Source organism: Myotis daubentonii, chromosome 8 (assembly GCF_963259705.1).
Source record: "Myotis daubentonii chromosome 8, mMyoDau2.1, whole genome shotgun sequence".
NCBI lineage: Eukaryota > Metazoa > Chordata > Mammalia > Chiroptera > Vespertilionidae > Myotis > Myotis daubentonii.
In genome coordinates, this window is record NC_081847.1 from 45,352,970 (window position 1) to 45,371,489 (window position 18,520).

The 18,520-nt window shown below is 42.8% G+C and overlaps 1 protein-coding gene across 6 annotated transcripts in view; it reads right to left on the reverse strand.

The window, feature by feature from the left end:
• Positions 1-12,369: 12,369 nt before the first annotated feature.
• PIGN (phosphatidylinositol glycan anchor biosynthesis class N) overlaps positions 12,370-18,520 on the reverse strand; it is an 80,543-nt gene continuing 74,392 nt past the window's right edge. For all 6 annotated transcript variants that reach the window (XM_059706247.1, XM_059706245.1, XM_059706242.1 and 3 more), the window contains one exon: positions 12,370-14,397. In XM_059706247.1, the coding sequence (XP_059562230.1) occupies positions 14,274-14,397 (124 nt within the window). In that variant the 3' untranslated portion in view covers positions 12,370-14,273. The remainder of the gene's footprint in view (positions 14,398-18,520) is intronic.

An 18,520-nucleotide genomic window follows, 5' to 3' on the forward strand; every position in this document is an offset into this window, starting at 1 on the left:
GGGAACTATGATCTGGCCGGTTTCTACACGACATACACAAATGAGAATTGCTGTTTGTTTTTATGTAAACACATTAGTTTATGAAGAGATTGGACTAAGAGTACGAAGAAGGATGAGAACCCAAATTGGTGGCGGCACTGAGAAGCCAACAGCATCACACACTGATAAACGGCTTATGGGTTTTCTGTCTTCAACTGATTGGAAAAACAAACAAACTGGTTTGGGGTGATGAACTGTAACATGTTGGAAGTAATTGGTTTAGTAAGGAAAAGGGTGTTAATTTAGAAATATCAATACTGCTACCCTCATGGGGGATTAGAAAGACACAGAACAACATCAGAGCTGCCCAGTGATGTGGTAGTTCACTGTTTCATTTATCACCACATATGCCTCACAGCCATGCCACTCCGAACAAGGGGGCTTTTGTGTTTCTGCCAGAGAACACTGGACCTTGCTACCACTCACTGCTGTTTATATACAGAGGAAGAAAGCATGAGTCAAGGTCACCGAATAAAGTAAGGGGTGGGGGTAGAAAACAGGAACCTAATGGAAGCTCCCAGTGGCCTTCCAATAACCCTCCCAATAATATTTAGTCAGCTTTGCCTTCAGTGGAAACCTTCCTTGAGGCTTCCCCACCCACTCCCACCCACGGTTATTGCTATACTTTTCTTTTGTTGCTTTATGTCAATGGCAATTAATTATTTATTCATGTGACTACAATGCATGTTGCCTCTTACCTAGACTGTAAACCTTAGGAGGGGAGATCAGTAACGTTCTGGTTCATCTTCTATTCCCTTGGACCTAGAACAGTGCTGGCCACGTAATAATCACTCATTGGTCAAATGAGAGATCGATTCCCCTGAACCAATTGTTACCACGTGTACCTCCCTCCAGCACGTTTTCTGTGACCCTGAACGGAGGGGTAGAGGAGAAAGCCTAGGGGGAACATGCTCTTGATTAACTGTCCATCCCCCCTTCCAACGCTTCTTCTTGACAGTAAAACTAAAACCCTTCGCATAATTGATAAGGCACTGCGTGGTCATGCCCCTTACTACCTCTCTTTCCTGTCTCTTGACTTCTCACCACCAAGCTCCAGAGGCACTGCCCTTCATTCTCTTCTTTTGTATTGAATATATTGCAACCCTGCCTGCCCTGGGGCCCTTGCACACATCACCCCTTCAGCCCTGAACTGTCTGTGCACCCCCGTGTCCCCTCTTAAATGACTACTCTCCCAGCTGCAAGTCAATCATCACCTCAGGGAAGCCCTTCCTGATTCCCCAGACTAGGTCAGGCATCCACCCATCACAGAATCACAGACTGCTGCTCTCCTTGGTAGCACAAACCACAGCTGTTATTTTTCATTTGTTTGCACGATTATTTAATTACTATGTTCCCCTTGGACTGTACTGTCCATGAGGGAGGAACTGTAATGATTTTTGCTTACCACCTAATATGCAGGATTTTTGCTCACCATCGAACACCCAGTGCTTAGCACTGTGCTTGGTGCTTGGTCAGAACTAAATTAATAGAATTAAGTGGGTCAGTCAATGAAAGACACACACACACACACACACACACACACACACACACACACACACGGGCACGCGCCTTTCCTTTTTTCCTTAGGGATGGGAACTTAGAGGCAATAGATCTGTTTCTAAGAATAAATTTCTATTGGTTATACCAATACATTTGAATTCAAGTGACCTAGGTTTTAGCCAAGAAACAAGTCTCAACCAACTGTCCGTAGTTTCTTTGCTGATACATAGCAAGAATTTTAATTCAGCCCAACCAGTGTGGCTCAGTGGTTGAACACTGACCTATGAACCAGGAAGTCATGGTTCAATTCCTGGTCAGGGCACTTGCCCAAGTTGCCTGCTCAATCCTCAATAGGGGGTATGCAGGAGGCAGGAGATCAATGATTCTCTCATCATTAATGTTTCTCTCTCTCTCCCTCTCCCTTCCTCTCTTAAACCAGGTTTCTTAAAAAAATGAAAAGAATTTTAATTCACCACAGGGTACCCCTGAGGGATCTTTTGATTTAAAAAAAGAAGATACAGCAATATCTTTTCTCTTTAGTGACAGCTTCAAGGTATCACTTCTTATAGCCAAGCCAATCATTAGTGAGCTTTCTCTCTCTTTTTTATATATATATTTTATTGATTTTTTACAGAGAGGAAGGGAGAGGGATAGAGAGTTAGAAACACTGATGAGAGAGGAACATCGATCAGCTGCCTCCTGCACACTCCCCACTGGGAATGTGCCCGCAACCAAGGTACATGCCTTTGACCGGAATCGAACCCGGGACCCCTGAGTCCACAGGCCGACGCTCTATCCAGTGAGCCAAACCGGCCAGGGCGAGCTTTCTCTTTATAATTCAGACATTTATCACAGTTTATCACTTATATTTTAAACACTCCCCCGCACCCTCCCCCTACATATGGCCACAGCTTGTTTGCAAAGACTGCTGATCATGCTTTCAAACAAAACTGTTCCCATATGCCTGTGATTCATTTCCGCCTTCCTGCCTTGCTTCATTTGTTTTAGAATTGGAGTTTAATTCTGAAGTGGTTGCTGTGACAGGAAGTGACTGGGGAGAGGAAGAATTAGAAGAGAGGGACCACAGAGCTGGGGGATGAATGAGACGGATGTAGCTTATTAAACCCACAGCTGGGGTCAAAGACTGTTAGATAGGAAATGCCCTTTAAAGGAATACCAAGTTCCCACTGGATCCCTTCCTTCCATTTTAAAGTAGGGGCATGGAAACCCGGAGATGGAGAGAAGGCCTCCCTTCCTGGAATGTGCGAGAATCCCATTACTTCCATCACAACTGAAGCCAACATCTGGTTCAGTGGCTCACCAGAGTGACATTTGGAAAAGGGGAAGCATCCTGTCTCCAGAGAATATGAATGAAATCAAGGAATGAGTTCAGCGATTGCTTATTACAATTCAGTGCATGACCTTTTAATGGGGTAAAGTGTTTGTACATATAAAACTAACTTGGGATGCTGGGTTCATTTATTCTTCAGCAAATATTCTTCAGCATCCATTATGTGCCATAGCCCTTTCTAACCACTGGAGACCACAACAGTGAAAAAAAACCTCAGCTATTCCTGTCCTAACAGGGAGGATAGACAATTGAACAGCCAAGCAAGAAAATATATGTCAGAAGTTAATGTGCACCATGGAGGAAGTAGGAAGCAGTGCAGAATTTACCAGGCAACTGGAAAATACACAGCGAGTACCCGGAGATTCAGGAAAAACCCTTTATTTAAAGCAGCGCTGCTGGCTCAGGGGATTCGAAGATCCAAAGCCTGAACAACTTATAGGGCGAGATTACTCCTTATATATATTTCTAAATTCTTTGTTTCCTTACTTCGGGGCTTTTGCAGCCCTACCTAAGTTAGGACTGGGAAGTAAGATTACAGCTAAAGGCCTGCCCTGGGCGACAGACAACTAGGACATACGAGTGACTGAGGTTGGAGGGTTGGTATTTTGAAAAGTGTCAAAGAAGGTCTCATCTCTCAGGTGAAGCAATAAGCCATGTGGCTATCTATCAGGTGAAGGAATAAGCCATGTGGCTATGGGAGGGAGGGGAGAGCAATGCAAGGAGATGGAATAGGAAGTGCAAGGTCCTGAGACAGGACGTAGCTAGTATGCTCAAGGAACATCAAGGAAGCTACTGTTACTACAGTGGCATGTTGGAGGTAAAGTCAGACAAGTAAAAAGGTGCCAAATGAAGTAGGCTCTAGAGCAGCCGTGGGCAAACTACGGCCCGCGGGCCGGATCCGGCCCGTTTGAAATGAATAAAACTATTGAAAAAAAAGACCGTACCCTTTTATGTAATGATGTTTACTTTGAATTTATATTAGTTCACACAAACACTCCATCTATGCTTTTGTTCCGGCCCTCCGGTCCAGTTTAAGAACCCATTGTGGCCCTCGGGTCAAAAAGTTTGCCCACCCCTGCTCTGGAGTCTGAGAATGGTGGGTATTACTCTATATGAGATGGGAAGCACCTGTACATTTTTGGAAAAGAAGTAATGTGATTTGGCTTATATTTTTTTATTTTTTATATTTTATTGATTTTTTACAGAGAGGAAGGGAGAGAGAGATAGAGAGTTAGAAACATCGATGAGAGAGCAACATCCATCAGCTGCCTCCTGCACACCCACCACTGGGGATGTGCCCGCAACCCAGGTACATGCCCTTGACCGGAATCGAACCTGGGACCCTTCAGTCCACAAGCCGACGCTCTATCCACTGAGCCAAACCGGTTTCGGCAGCTTATATTTTTAAAGGGTCCCTCTGGCTGCAGTGTTGAGATAAGACCTCAGGGAGTGGGGCAAGGCCAGAAGCAGGGAGACTAGTTGTAATCCAAGCAAGAGACGACGAGGCTCTGAAGCAGGGTTGCTGTCGAGGAAATGGTAAACGTTGTATTGGTTTCCAGGGGCTGCTGTAACAAAGACCACAAACTTGGTGCTGAAAGTGTTATCAGTGGGGAGTCCTCTGAGTCCCTACCTGTTGCTGGTAGAAGAGGGCCTCTTGAGGTGCCACAGAAATAAGAATTTCCTGAGACCCCCATGGGAGGATGAGGAATCATGGAAAGCTTATTGATGCGGCAACATTAAGGAGTTTCCCTTCCAAGGTTCCACCTCCCTCCATCCACCATTAAAAAGGTCCCATTTGTCTTCAGCAGGGCTGGGATTACAGCCACTGCCCAGAGTTTCCACTCCATGTTTGCACATTCAGTCCAGCATCTGCCTAACTCAGTGTTCCCAGCTGTAGTCCATTGAGTGTGTATGTGTGTGTGTGTGTGTGTGAGTGTGTGTGTGTGTGTGTGTGTGTGTGTGTGTGTGTGTGAGAGAGAGAGAGAGAGAGAGAGAGAGAGAGAGAGAGAGAGAGAGAGAGAGAGAGAGAGAGAGAGAGAGAATTCTTTGTCTAGGAGCATAACCAATTAAGCCTTCAGGATTTTTTGTGCTGGCAGTGGCCCTGCCTCCCCCTGCCCCCAGCTGATGATTTTTGTTCCCCAGGCTAGACTGATAGGCAAGCACCTTCCCTACATCATCCCCAACTTCACTGCGATGTGCCCATCTTCCCCTTTGTTGGAACCTTTCCCCCAGTAAAACAAAAGGTCTGAGCAGCCCATGTGAACAAGACCCAGGATGACTGATTCTACAGAAGGTACACATTTAAGCAATCTGAGCCCTCCAGGAATTTCAGAAGCAGGTGAAAATTTTCATGTCTCATTACTACAGACTGCATGGCCCCAAGAACTAACCAATGACTTTATTTTTTTTTATTTTTATTTTTTAGTTAAATCTTTATTGTTCAGATTATTAAATTTGTTCCTCTTTTCCCCCCATAACTCCCTCCTCCCATTTCCCACCCCACCCTCCGCCCTCACTCCCCACCGTCCTCATCCATAGGTGCACGATTTTTGTCCAGTCTCTTCCCGCATCTCCCACACCCCTTCTCCCCCCCCAAGAATAGTCAGTCCATTCTCTTTCTATGTCCCTGATTCTATTATAATCAACAGTTCATTCTGTTCATCAGATTATTTATTCACTTGATTCTTAGATTCACTTGTTGATAGATGCATATTTGTTGTTCATAATTTGTATCTTTACCTTTTTATTCTTCTTCCTCTTCTTAAAAGATACCTTTCAGCATTTCATATAATACTGGTTTGGTGGTGGTGAACTCCTTTAGCTTTTCCTTATCTGTGAAGCTCTTTATCTGACCTTCAATTCTGAATGATAGCTTTGCTGGATAAAGTAATCTTGGTTGTAGGTTCTTGGTATTCATCACTTTGAATATTTCTTGCCATTCCCTTCTGGCCTGCAAAGTTTCTGTTGAGAAGTCAGCTGGCAGTCATATGGGTACTCCCTTGTAGGTAACTGAGTTTCTTTCTCTTGCTGCTTTTAAGATTCTCTCTTTGTCTTTTGCTCTTGGCATTTTAATTATGATGTGTCTTGGTGTGGTCCTCTTTGGATTCCTTTTGTTTGGGGTTCTCTGCACTTCCTGGTGTTGTAAGTCTATTTCTTTCACCAGATAGGGGAAGTTTTCTGTCATTGTTTCTTCAAATAGGTTTTCAATATCTTGCTCTCTCTCATCTTCTGGCACCCCTATAATTCTGATGTTGGTACGCTTGAAGCTGTCCCAGAGGCTCCTTACACTATCTTCGTATTTTCGGATTCTTTTTTCATTTTGCTTTTTTGGTTGGGTGTTTTTTGCTTCTTTGCATTTCAAATCTTTGACTTGATTCTTGCGCTCCTCTGGTCTGCTGTTGGGAGCCTGTATAATATTCTTTATTTCAGTCAGTGTATGCTTAATTTCTAGTTGGTTCTTTATCACAACATCGAGGGTCTCATTAGATTTCTTGAGGATCTCACTATATTTATTGGCAGTCTCACCAGTCTTTTCGAGGGCCTTACTAAATTTATCGGCAGTCTCACCAGTCTTTTTGAGGACCTTACTAAATTTATCGGTGGTCTCACCAGTCTTTTCGAGGGCCTTACTAAATTTATCGGAGGCTTCTAGACAGTTCTTGAGAGACCTTAAAAGTGTGGTTTTGAACTCTATATCCTCCGTTTCTGTCATTTGTGTCCTGTTTCTTTGTCTCCGCATTTTTTATGCTTTCTTGGTGCACCCCCTTGTGGTCTTCGTGCACAGTCTTGTTGTAGTTAAGCCTTGATTGTTGTAGGTAACACTGGGGGGGATTTGACCTCCAGGACAACTGGCTGTGAGAATCAGTTTGTGTCTGCAGTGGGAGAACTTCTGTCCTCTAGGGAGGTGCTAATCTAGCCTTTGCCTAAGGCTATCCCGCAAATGCCTCTGTGCAAGGCTTGGGCAGGGTGGGTCCCAGGGGATCAACAGGGTGGGCAGAGCAAGCAGTTATGGCTGCTCTCAGTCCCATCCCCAGAGGCTCTGCCTCTCATAGTCCCAGCAACTGCTGCAAACCTCAGAGAGAAAGCTGCCCTCGAGTTCTGACCAATGCCAGACAGTCCTGCTTCTCCCGTTTGTGTCTGGGTCCCCAGAGACTCGCCCGGAACTGGAGCTCAGAGCCTGAGACTCCCTCCGGCTTGAAACAGACAACTGCGCCCTCCGCTGCCAGCCCGCTCCACATGCACCTCCGCACCTTTGTATTTTCTGCACTGCGCCTCCTCTAAGTCTCGGTATGCTTTTCTCTTTCCTTCTAGCTGTAGAATTTCCCCTCAGCCAGCCTTCTTGTGGTTCTGGATGATGTCCGTTCCATCTTTTAGTTGTATTTTTGAAGTGGTTGTGCGAGGCGGCAATCTCCGGTGTTTACCTATGCCGCCATCTTGGTTTCTCCACCAATGACTGTATATTGTACTAGCATAAAAGCAGAGAGAAACAACCAAACCTTTCCAGTTGGAGAGGAATCTACTTTTAAAATGTCTATTATTGCTTCAAAATGTACCCAATATACTCTCCTTACATGGAGAATCCCAACAGCCTCCATCGCTCTGGGTCTGTTACTGCCACTGTCCAAAGACATTCCAGAAGGAATTTGCTTTAGAGACCTGACAGGCCCATCAGAAGTTGCCAGAGAAGTAAGAAAGAGGTGACACCATTGTCATCACAGACCGGTGTGGAGCCATAACTACTGCAAATGTGCAGACAGTGTGGCCTGAGAAGGATTTTTCCCAAGGGATGAGGGACGAGCTTTTAAAAAGACAGTAAGGTAATAGTTATTTCTATTTAAATGCACTTTCCCCCCAACAGCACATATTACATTTCCAATAGCATCACTTAGTCTGTGCTCCCCAGGCTGTTGCTCCCACGAGTCTACAAACAACAGGGATCCTGCCAAATGGCTGGGAGAGTCACTTCCAACTCTTGCCCCCTGTTTCTACTAATGACAATGATGGTGATGACAATACCTGACAAGGTGCCGCCTGCCTTTACGGACCTGTTCCTCCTGGGGGTGTCTCTCTGCCAATGGTGACAGCAGAGATTCAAAGCAGCATCAATACAACAAAGGGATTCCACGGGCTTGATTCTCCTTCTAAGGTGTCCCACGTCTGAAAGCATAAATCAAACCATCCTTGGGCGGGCTTAGACCAGACCATCTTCTCTAAAAAGAAACAGAAAAAATTAAAGGACTTTACAAATATTTTAGTTAAAGGAAATGCAATTATTTAGGTGGTAGTAGCAGGCAAAGAATTGCCTTGACAAAGCTTTAGGAATTTTCTGCTTAAAAGTTTCAGAACAAGTTTATACTCTTCCTCGGCTATATCATGATTCTAATTATTCAAACTGAAAAGCATTGTGCAATAAAGGGTAAGAATTCTGAGCCATTTTGACAATGGTCTATATGAGAACCTCCAAAGTCACTGGAGTTTCCAAAGTAAGTGATGCCACTGTTCCTTGTAGACTGTTTGATTCTCTTTTCTTAGCTCCTTAGAATATGGAGCAAACAAGGCCAATGTTTGGGGTTTGCTTCCCAAGTAAGGAAGTTACCCTCAGAAGGAGAAAGGAGAATCACCTTCATTGAAAGCAACATACCCCATTCCCCAAAAAGCAAGTCAGTGTGCCTGTCTTTGGGATCAGGAGATGAGCGCCATGGTTTCCCCATGTGCAGACAGCACCAACATACAGCTCTAGATGGTGGCCAGAGGCAAAGGCCATGGGGAGGTCAAGCACCACACAGACAGGGACAGCCACTGGTGGGGCCACATGGGCTGCTGGTGACCTTGCTAAGATCAGTAGACATGAGCTTTCTACACGTCTTCCCCCCGTGCAGTCACACACTTTTGATTGGGACAGGAAAGGGCAGAAAGCAGCACTGAAGGAAGTAGAGGAACGTCCATTCTTCTAATGGCTTTAGACCATTTTTCATTTTTTTCTGACCCTTTCGGGTAAACTGGCCCAGGGAACCCAGTGGATCTCCCCCCGCGCCCCCCTTCTCATGCTCTAACTCCTCTGTCCACCTGCAGAGCCTGAGAGGGTGATTGTAAAGTCAGGGTGGGATCTCTAACCATTGTAGGTCCCTTAATCCAACCTCAGAGGGGACACACAAGGGAGCTACAAAAGAGGGAGGGAGGGAAGGATGGTAAATGCATGGAAGGAAGTAACTTTTCTTGAAGGAAAATGCATTGCTCTGTTGACAGCCAGTTGACCTGGCTCAATCTGCAAAAGTTGAATGTGATGAGGTGGGGAATGGGGTGTTGGTACTGGTGACTGCTGCACCTCAAGATATTTTCAAGAGCAAGGCCAGAGCTACAAATTGCCAGTCACAACAGCTGGGGGGTGGGGGTAGGGGAGGAACAACCAGGAATGGGGAGAGAGGGCAGAGTCCTTTGCAGGAAAAGGCACTGACCGGCCTTTAGTTAGACAGCCAATGCAGCGACAGGAGTCGCACATCTGCAGTTCACACCAGTGTTCACTGCCCTGGGCTGAACGCAGGAAGCCAGCTTTGTCTCTGAGTCAGCAGCCTCCTGGAGGAGCAGGTCCACCAGGTAAATGACGGGGACCAGGGAGCCCATCACACAAGCTCTCAAATGCAGAGACCCAGGGGATGGCTAACAGGCCCTCATCTCATTATTCTTCCATCTCAGACCCCGGTGAGTTTGGTCAGCCTCTGAGGTCCTGGAAGCATTAGGACAGCAGCTGCCGCCAGCAGACTGACACGAGATAAGATCTTACAAAGCAGAATGTCAGTTAACATTATACAATACTCACAGCTTAACAAAGGCAGGCTTCACTCCAGGCCCAGGGAATGTTCCTGTGAGAGTGCCAGGCCCTGTCACGGGCCTGCGGTGGCACGTCTAATCTCTGCCAAGTCTGGATCAACACTGGGAGGACTCGTGTGCAGGGCTGCTGTGGGAAAGTTCCTCTGCAGTCTGGACGAGGCCAGGGATGTGGCAGCGGTGGGGAGGGTGGCTCTTCTCAACTAGGCCCCTCAGGGCAACATTAAACAACAACCAGACTTCACACAAACTTTCAACTTTCTCATTTCAAGTCCTGATACATAGATACCAAAAATACTGAAGGGAAAATAATAAGGACTTCTTTACTACTTCCAGGAAAATATGGCAAGAATGTTCCAGAAAAGCCAAATCACCAGCAATGGAGACATGAAAGAGTAATTAACTACCTTCAGGTTTATGTGCAAATATTTTTATATTCACAGGGAAGGGTGAATTGAACTAGGGTACTCAAATTCGTGACCTAGAATGATGAGGTTGTCATGCCATCAGCACGTAGCTGATGATTCTGAACATCCATCTCCCTAAATGCGTGCTTCCTAGAACTGTCATAAGACATTATTGGTCCTGGTCAGGTAGCTCAGTTGGTTAGAGTATGTCCCGATACACCGAAGTTTTGGGTTTGATCCTTGGTCAGGGCACAATCAAGAAGCAACTGATGAAAGCATAGGTAAGTGGAACAAATCAATGTTTGATGTTTCTCTCTCTCTCTCTCAAAAAATCAATTTTAAAAAAAGGACTGCTCAAGAAATTATCATAAGTTGGGTAGCTTAAAACAATGGAAATGTATCCTCTCACAGTCCCAGGCCAGAAGTCCTAGGTCAAGGTAGTGGCAGGCCGCGTTCTCTCCAAAGGCTCTAGGGGAGGACCCTTCCTCCTCTTCAGCTTCTGGTGGCTCCATGCTCCTTGGCTTGTGGCAGCATCACTTCCATCTCTGCCTCCATCATCACATGGCCATTTCTGCATCTGTATATTCTCCTCTTCTCTCATTAGGACACTTGTCATTGGATTTATGACCCACCTGGATAACCCAGGACAACCTCATTTCAAGGCCCTTAACTTAATTATATATGCAATGACCTTTTTTCCAAATAAGGTCACATTCACATGTTCTGGGGTTAGGATGTGGACATATCTTTTTGGGGGTGTACCATTCAAGCCACTATACTAAGTGTACTCTGGGCTTCTAGGTCTTTAAAAAACTTCCAAGTGCTTAAAAACAGACAGCCAATATTCACTTCCTTTCAAAAGGAAGGAAACACTTCTTTTTGCTTTATATGCCATTTGCCTCAAAATGAATGTTAAAGATTTGGTGCCAGAGTGCCCCATGCCATTTGTATACACATAGGCAACTTCAAAAGTATATTTCCTATATACCATTTATACTTGGTTACCCGCACACAACTGAGAAGTCTAGTTTTCACATCAGCTGCTTAGGCACAGTGACTACATTTTCAGAAGCAAAAACCCACAAATGCTCTTGTGCTGATTCCAGAATAGGATGTTAGGAGTAAACTATTAATGTGTTGCTGTTGTTTTTTGAAAGCCTCCTACTAGTGGTGGGAATCTTGGGCAAGTTATTTATAATCATCCTGTGTTTCAGTTTTCCCATCTGTAAAATGGTATAATCTCCTTCACAGGTTACAAGGATTAAATAGGTTAATATTTATTTATTATCATTATTATTATTTTTAATATATTTTATTGATATTTTACAGAGAGGAAGGGAGAGGGATAGAGAGTTAGAAACATCGATGACAGAGAAACATCGATTCAGCTGCTTCCTGCACACTCCCCACCGAGGATGTGCCCACAACCAAGGTACATGCCCCTGACTAGAATCGAACCCGGGACCCCTCAGTCCACAGTCCGACACTCTATCCACTGAGCCAAATCGGTTAGGGCTAGGTTAATATTTATAAAGCAGAACAATGCCTGGCACAAATTCTAACAGGGCTGCTGAGGATGTACTGAAGGTTCTCACAGGAATGACCAGATGAGAACAGCCATAATTTAGAGAGAGGCAGGGAAACTTGCTAGTACATTTTAAAGTTTTCCCACATTAAGGGTAAAAATAAAAACAGTTTTCTAGCTCTCAGGAAAACAAGATTCAATTAATCACACAACAGCCTTTTTCAAAACAGTATGACAAACTGGGGATTTAAGTGCAAAGTCAGTATATGGGGACATTTCAGAAGTGTTTACCAGTTGGAAGGGAGACTTTGAGGTAGGGTCTGTGGCCAAGCAAGTGGGCATTTTTGGCATACTGCTATCTCAAATGCATATACCAAGTTAAATCCCTAAGTACTACCATAAAGACACCTGTTTAACTTTGACCCAGTGTTTCTCAAATGTATTCGATCAGAGAACGCTTTCTATTATGTCATCTACTTGGTAAATTATGGACAGGCTGCAGTTACCTTCCTAAGTCCTTCGGGTGTCCTCCAAGATTGTGTCTCGGTGCATGGGACACAGCACGGCTTTTTTCTGATTCAATATTTTCCTAACTGGATACACCCACTTAATTCTTACAGCAATTCCTAACTTAAAGAGTGTTATTCGGCGAATGTGTAAGTCTTGATTTGGAAATCTGGTACTCATAGTCAAAATGAAAATGTAAATGCCTTAAACAGAAATACATTTTACTTATCTCTTCTTTATTTTTTCTTTTATTCAATACAAAAATAAGCTTTTCAAAAACACTTTAAAATATTTGATAAGCTGAGCAATAGAAAAGGCCCATCTGGCAGATGCCGGGGATTCTGAGGGGTCCAGACAGTGCAGCAAGCCAAGCCTGTGGCTGCAGGCGTGGACTCCTGCTTTGTAAACTCACTCTGACTCAAAACAATATGAAGACAAAGATATATTGTGAAGAGCAAAATAAAGATAAAGCACCGAGCACTTTTTACAATGTTGTAATAAACTATTCATTAATTCCTCTAAAAATCTGGAAAAAGGAAAAGGCAAAAATGATATAAAAAGAGTTAAGTGTTTATAAAGTCCATTTTCTCTGAGCTGTGGAAAAACTGATTAAAAATCCTTTGAGACAAAGAGGAAGTTGGTGGTTCTCTGCCAATGTCACTGTCTGCCACCGACAAGCCTCAGTGGTCCCCCTAGATTTTACAGTGCAAACCGCGGCACGAGGTCTTACAATGACAAAAATACACCTTTCTTTTCTTTTATACTGGAATGCGTTTGCTGGTATACCATGAAGTACTATCATAAATAAATTATAATTATCCTTCATCATAAACAGAAATTAAGAAAGTCCATATTGCCAAACTGATTTTTGAATCTTCTAAATTGTGTTCGTTCACAAACCTGCCAATCTGAAAACTTTATTTGCAGAGGGCCTCGTCATTAATGTGAGTTAGAAATGCTACAACTTAATTCAAAAGCAATTATTTTTTAAAAAGGGGACTCAGACCAGTGAAACTTAGTACTAGCCAAAATCTACTGATAGACCATGAACAAAAGGCCAACTCTACAGTGACATGCAAAGGTCCCTTGATGAAAAAGCCAAATAAAAATTACTCTCAAAATATTCTGTCCATAAGAATTAGTTTACAAATAGAAATTTAAATTTAATTAGATGACTTTAGGCCTTTGGGTTAGAATGTCACAAACAGAAAGAGAAGCAATTTTAACTCTGATTCGTATGATATTGTCAGAAAGTTTAACCGTGGATTTAAAGAATTTTGTCGAAACAATACATGGTAAAAGATATGGGGTTAACAAATACTGAATCTATAATTAAAAACAAATCCTTCTATGCACCCCCTCCCTCCGATGGATAACACATGAACACCAAGCATTTTCTACTTTTCTATCTCCAGGAATTCCATGAGAATCCAGAAATAAAAAAGAAAAAAGTGAAGGTCAAACCTGCATCTAGATGGCTGACTTTGAAAAGCCTAGAAACAGCACTAAGATGCTTAAGGTAATATTGTTGCATTCTGAAGAAAAATTACAAACACCTGCAAACATTGTTTTCAAGGGAAGCTTTTGTAAATTTAAATAACACATCCTGATAGTTTTCCTGGTGTTACCGTTTAGTAGTTTGAATTATCTGCAAAACCAGTTCTGAGACTTGATAAATATTGATGGTGCCACCTGGAGATTTTGATCAGGTTCAGCCCTTGCACTGGTTCGGGAAGTGATGGGGAGGCCCCCCCCAGGAGCGCTTCTCCTCTGCTGATACGGGGAGCCGTAAGGTTGGGGACCAGATGGTTACAGGTGCTCTGAACTGTCAGAAAGAAGAGCTGCCAGCTCAAGGGAAAACATGAACCTGGAGAATGCTTTACCGGGCTTTCCACAGACATAATCACTATTTAAATTTAACACATGCAGAAACTAAAGAAAATGGAAGCTCCTTTATTCCAGACAACCTGTAAGTTCAGAATTCCACGTGTAATTTTCTTTATAGGAGCAGAATGTACCACACATCAAAACCCATCTTCCTTCTGAATCCTTGATAAGATTTTAATTTCAAAGGAGAATGAGAAACAGGACCCAGATGCGGAAGGATGCTTCTGTGACATCATATGAGGTGGCTTTTAGGTTGGCCACACAGTCTGAGTTTCTTTGTGGTGAGCAGCTGGGCCAGGCCGTTGAGAAACACCAGAACGATGGTCATGCACATGACAATCACGTAGTGGCTGATGCTGCAGAAGAGACAAAGGTGTCACAGGCAGAGAGAACACACATGAGGAAGAGCACAAGATTCTTCTAAGTAATGACTGTGTACACAGAATTACAAAGGATGCCAATGACTTTGAAACAGATATTAAAATGTTAAGAAACAAATCTGTAATAGAAATGGTGATGAACATAAGTAATATTTTGAGATGTCTCTAACAACTGGAGCATGTTATAAAAATGTCTGACTGGTATTAGCATTGACTGTCTGTGTCTTTGTCACAGACTGAATTTCAGACTGAATTCATAAACTGAATTTCAAAATCTAGCTTTTAGAAAAATAAAGATAATGTTCCCTAATTCTTGGATCCTCTGAACAATATCCACAAACTCCCCAACATGTCCTTGGTTAAGTATCCTGACACTCCAGAGCACGCCAGTCTACACTCTGACATAAGTTACAGGTACTCTGACAAAACTACCAGCCACAAGGAAAGAAAAATGTTACCCAAACTCAAATTCAGTGAAGAGAAAGTTTTAGTCAAGGAATCTAAACAAAGGAGAAAACAAAAACCCACATCTCTTTATTAATCTCAGCGTCAAAGCTAGTGTCTCCCTGACTTTCAGAAAAAGAATAATGAATACTCTTAAAATTACTCAGTCCCATTTCTTGTCTACCAGCAACAGTCAATTCTCAGTTGTCTTTTAAACACAGAAATTGTACTGCCTACACAGAACATGGTTTGATGATAAATTTAGAAGTATGGGAAGAAATTTAGGATATAGATCTGACAAACATACACTACAGCAGAGCCCTCCCCCTCCCACTCCCTCCCTGATACTCGTGCAGATTGGCACGTTATTTATTTACAGAGCCTACGAGACTTGCATTTAACTATCTACCTTTATAACAGATTCACGTTTCACATCTTCAACAGGAGGGAGATGTTTGGGCAGGCCTATAAGAGGCTGGCTTGATGGAGGGAGGCCATGCTTTCTCCCCTATCCTGGCCCCTACCCTCAGCAAACAGGTCCTCCGGGTGCTGGTGATAGGAGCACCTCCCAGGATTGGCTCCCAGGTTTAGCCTCAGAGAACTTGTCTTGGCCCAGTTGAGTAAAACAGGACGATTACTTTCAGGGACAAGGAGATTAAGGGGAAAAGGGAAAGGAGCCTGACAGGTCTCCCTCCCACCTTTTGATAACTCCACTTCACTAGGCGGATAGCGCCCCAAATGTCAATCGCTGACCTCGGCCAAACCAGGCAAAGCTTCGCATGCTGTCAGGTGGTTGCCCACAGGCAAGGCCCCCCAAGGCCAGGACAGAAGGGTTCCCTACTCTGAGCAGATTTTATTTTTATTTTTTGGTGATGCTACAGCTTGTAAGCAAGAACCTACGATTGGAAAGCTTTATAGTTTGGTGAGATTGCCTTTGGAAAGACACTGGTTAGGACATTCTCATTTGGAATATTTCTCTAGGTTCATCTTAAAATAAACTTGCAGTAGAAAGGAAGAGTTGATTAACTAAAAAACAGAAATTAGAACTAGTTCTGTTAGAAATTGGGGTCTGGTCTAGGGTAGGCTCCTGACCTAAAAAAAAAACACAACACAATAAAATCAGATCCTTAATTGCTAGACAAATATTAACATTAAGAAGGATTTCTGAAACTTTTGTTTTTACTGTAAAATAAACACGTGATAGGATACTGGATTTGTGACCTCTGCCCTAGACTGCCATAGAGACTGGGTGATGGTCTTTCTTTCTTCCCACACTGCATCTCTGAGGTCCAATACAAGGTATTGTGGGCCTTTGATTACTATTTATTAAATAAGCTATTAAAGCAAGTAATTTGTGCCTTAGCCCGTTTGGCTCAATGGATAGAGCATTGGCCTGTGGAATGAAAGGTTCCAGGTTCGATTCCAGTCAAGGGCACATGCCCAGGTTGCAGGCTTGATTCTCAGTAGGGGATGTGCAGGAGGCAGCCAATCACTGATTTTCTATCATCATTGATGTTTCTATCTCTCTTTCCCTCTCTGAAATCAATAAAAAATATATTTTTTAAAAAGCAAGTAATTTGTAATCAGAGAAACTTCGTTTTACATTATCCAAGCAGGTTAAATCTGGACTGAAATCAGACTCCCCTAAAATAGAAATCATAAACATGTGAACAAAAAGGGGCTACATGCTAACTTGACTAGCTTAGGGAAGGCCTGTATGGCAGCCTTGCAAACTCAGAGACCTAAAGTAACCACAAAGGATGGCCTGAAATTAATTTTTTTTAAACTAAAAAGCCGTTTATGGTGGGTAGTCATGTCCTAGACTGGTATCTTCCCTGACGAAGGTCTTAACTGAGCCTGTCTATTCTCTTTTTGCATCTATGATAACATATTGTTGGGATGTCAAAGTAATTTTCTTTATTTTGGACCCCTCAAAGCACAGGCAACCCTCTGTGGAGCCCACAAATCCCCTCATTGTTATTGACCTAATTGTTGACTTTAACTATCCTGCACCAACCTAAGTAAAAGAAGTATGTGTCTATCATTTTACTTTTTATCCAACCCCAGTGCTTCCCCCTACTTTGCTTTCTCCCTAGTCTATCTCCAAGGGATTTCATGTAGCCCACTTACATCTCCTCTTTTGATTGTAATGTATAAAACAAGGTGTAAAACTGCCATTTTCCAGAGCATTATCTCAATCCGTTGAGATTCTGCTTCCTGGCATTTGTCAACAGTTTAGCTCAAATAAACTCACAAAATTTTTTTCACAGGTTTGACTGAATGTTTCTTACATTAGCAGAATGCAAACCCATTCCTTGACCATAAACCAAGTTCTACTTTCTCATCAGATCACTCATCTCCTTACAATGGCCTGAAATGACTGACTCCTGGCTCATTTAAGCTAATGTTATTGGCAGGGAACAGTTGTAAAACTCATTATCTACATGCAATCGAGCCATAAGGCATTCAGCTCCTGATATTTCCCATCTATCAAGTCTGTGTCATCTCAGCACAGAGTGTTAAAGGAGTACCAAATTTCAACTTGAAATGAGTTCGCTGTTCCCACTCTCCCCCCGTGACTATTTTGACATCATTTAAATCAGTGATTTTCAAGGTGTACATGTGTGATGGTAGAGAGAGTGAGTCGGAAGGGCATATGGAATCACCAGGCAGGCCTCTTCAACTTGTATAGCAGTGATAAAAGGTTGGTTGTATTCTCCCCAGTCAGTGTACTAGTCAGGTCATATCTGCCAGATGTACTGGGTAAGTAAAAGATTGAGAATTATTGATTTTAATAAAGCTTGGTATTCATTTATAAGAGTAGAGATATTTTATGGTACTTAGTAATTACATTTAGGATGATTTTAACATATTATTGAGTACAGTCAGAAATTTTCATTATATCTAAAGAGAAAAGATATTTTAGCTGTCATTTGTATTTTAATAAGGTATAACAATAGTGAGTGTAGAAAACAAAGTCCAAATCAACACCACTATCAAATGAAACTACAATTCACTTCCTATCAAATACATTTAGAACATAAATTTAAATGTTTTATGAAAATTACCTCAAAGGCATTTTTTCCTCTCTCAGTGCGCCATATAAAAGGTTATACTCTGTAAAGTTTATGACCTGCTATGAATGAAGAGACAGTGTGAAAGATCAGGAGAAGAAAATTATAGCTGTCATAGCCCAGCACAGTTTTATGGTCGGGCAGGACATTTTTCACACGGCCGTCAACAGCAGCCCTGGTACCATAGTTTCTCCCCAGACACTGAACTCACAGCCTGTTTCCGTTGATCATATTGACTGCAGTCACCTTTTCAAGAGCCTCAATTTCATTCTGGTAAAATCTGCTCTGAAGATGCATTTGAAACCTATTGGACTACCCCCATAAACAGATACACTGTCTCATGCCCTCGTACTTTGGCCTTTATTTTTAAAGAAACTATTTATTAACCCAAAACTAATAGCTGAGGAATCTTTCAAACCGACTTGAAAACTGGCTGTGGTCACCACACTGACACTGTAAACATTCCCGATACAAGTGAAACTACGTTAATGGGGGTGGCTAGCTCCCATTCCTCTCCAAAATGCTGGGACACACTCTTGCCATTTCTGTATTTATAAAGCAATACATTGGTAAGGATAGTA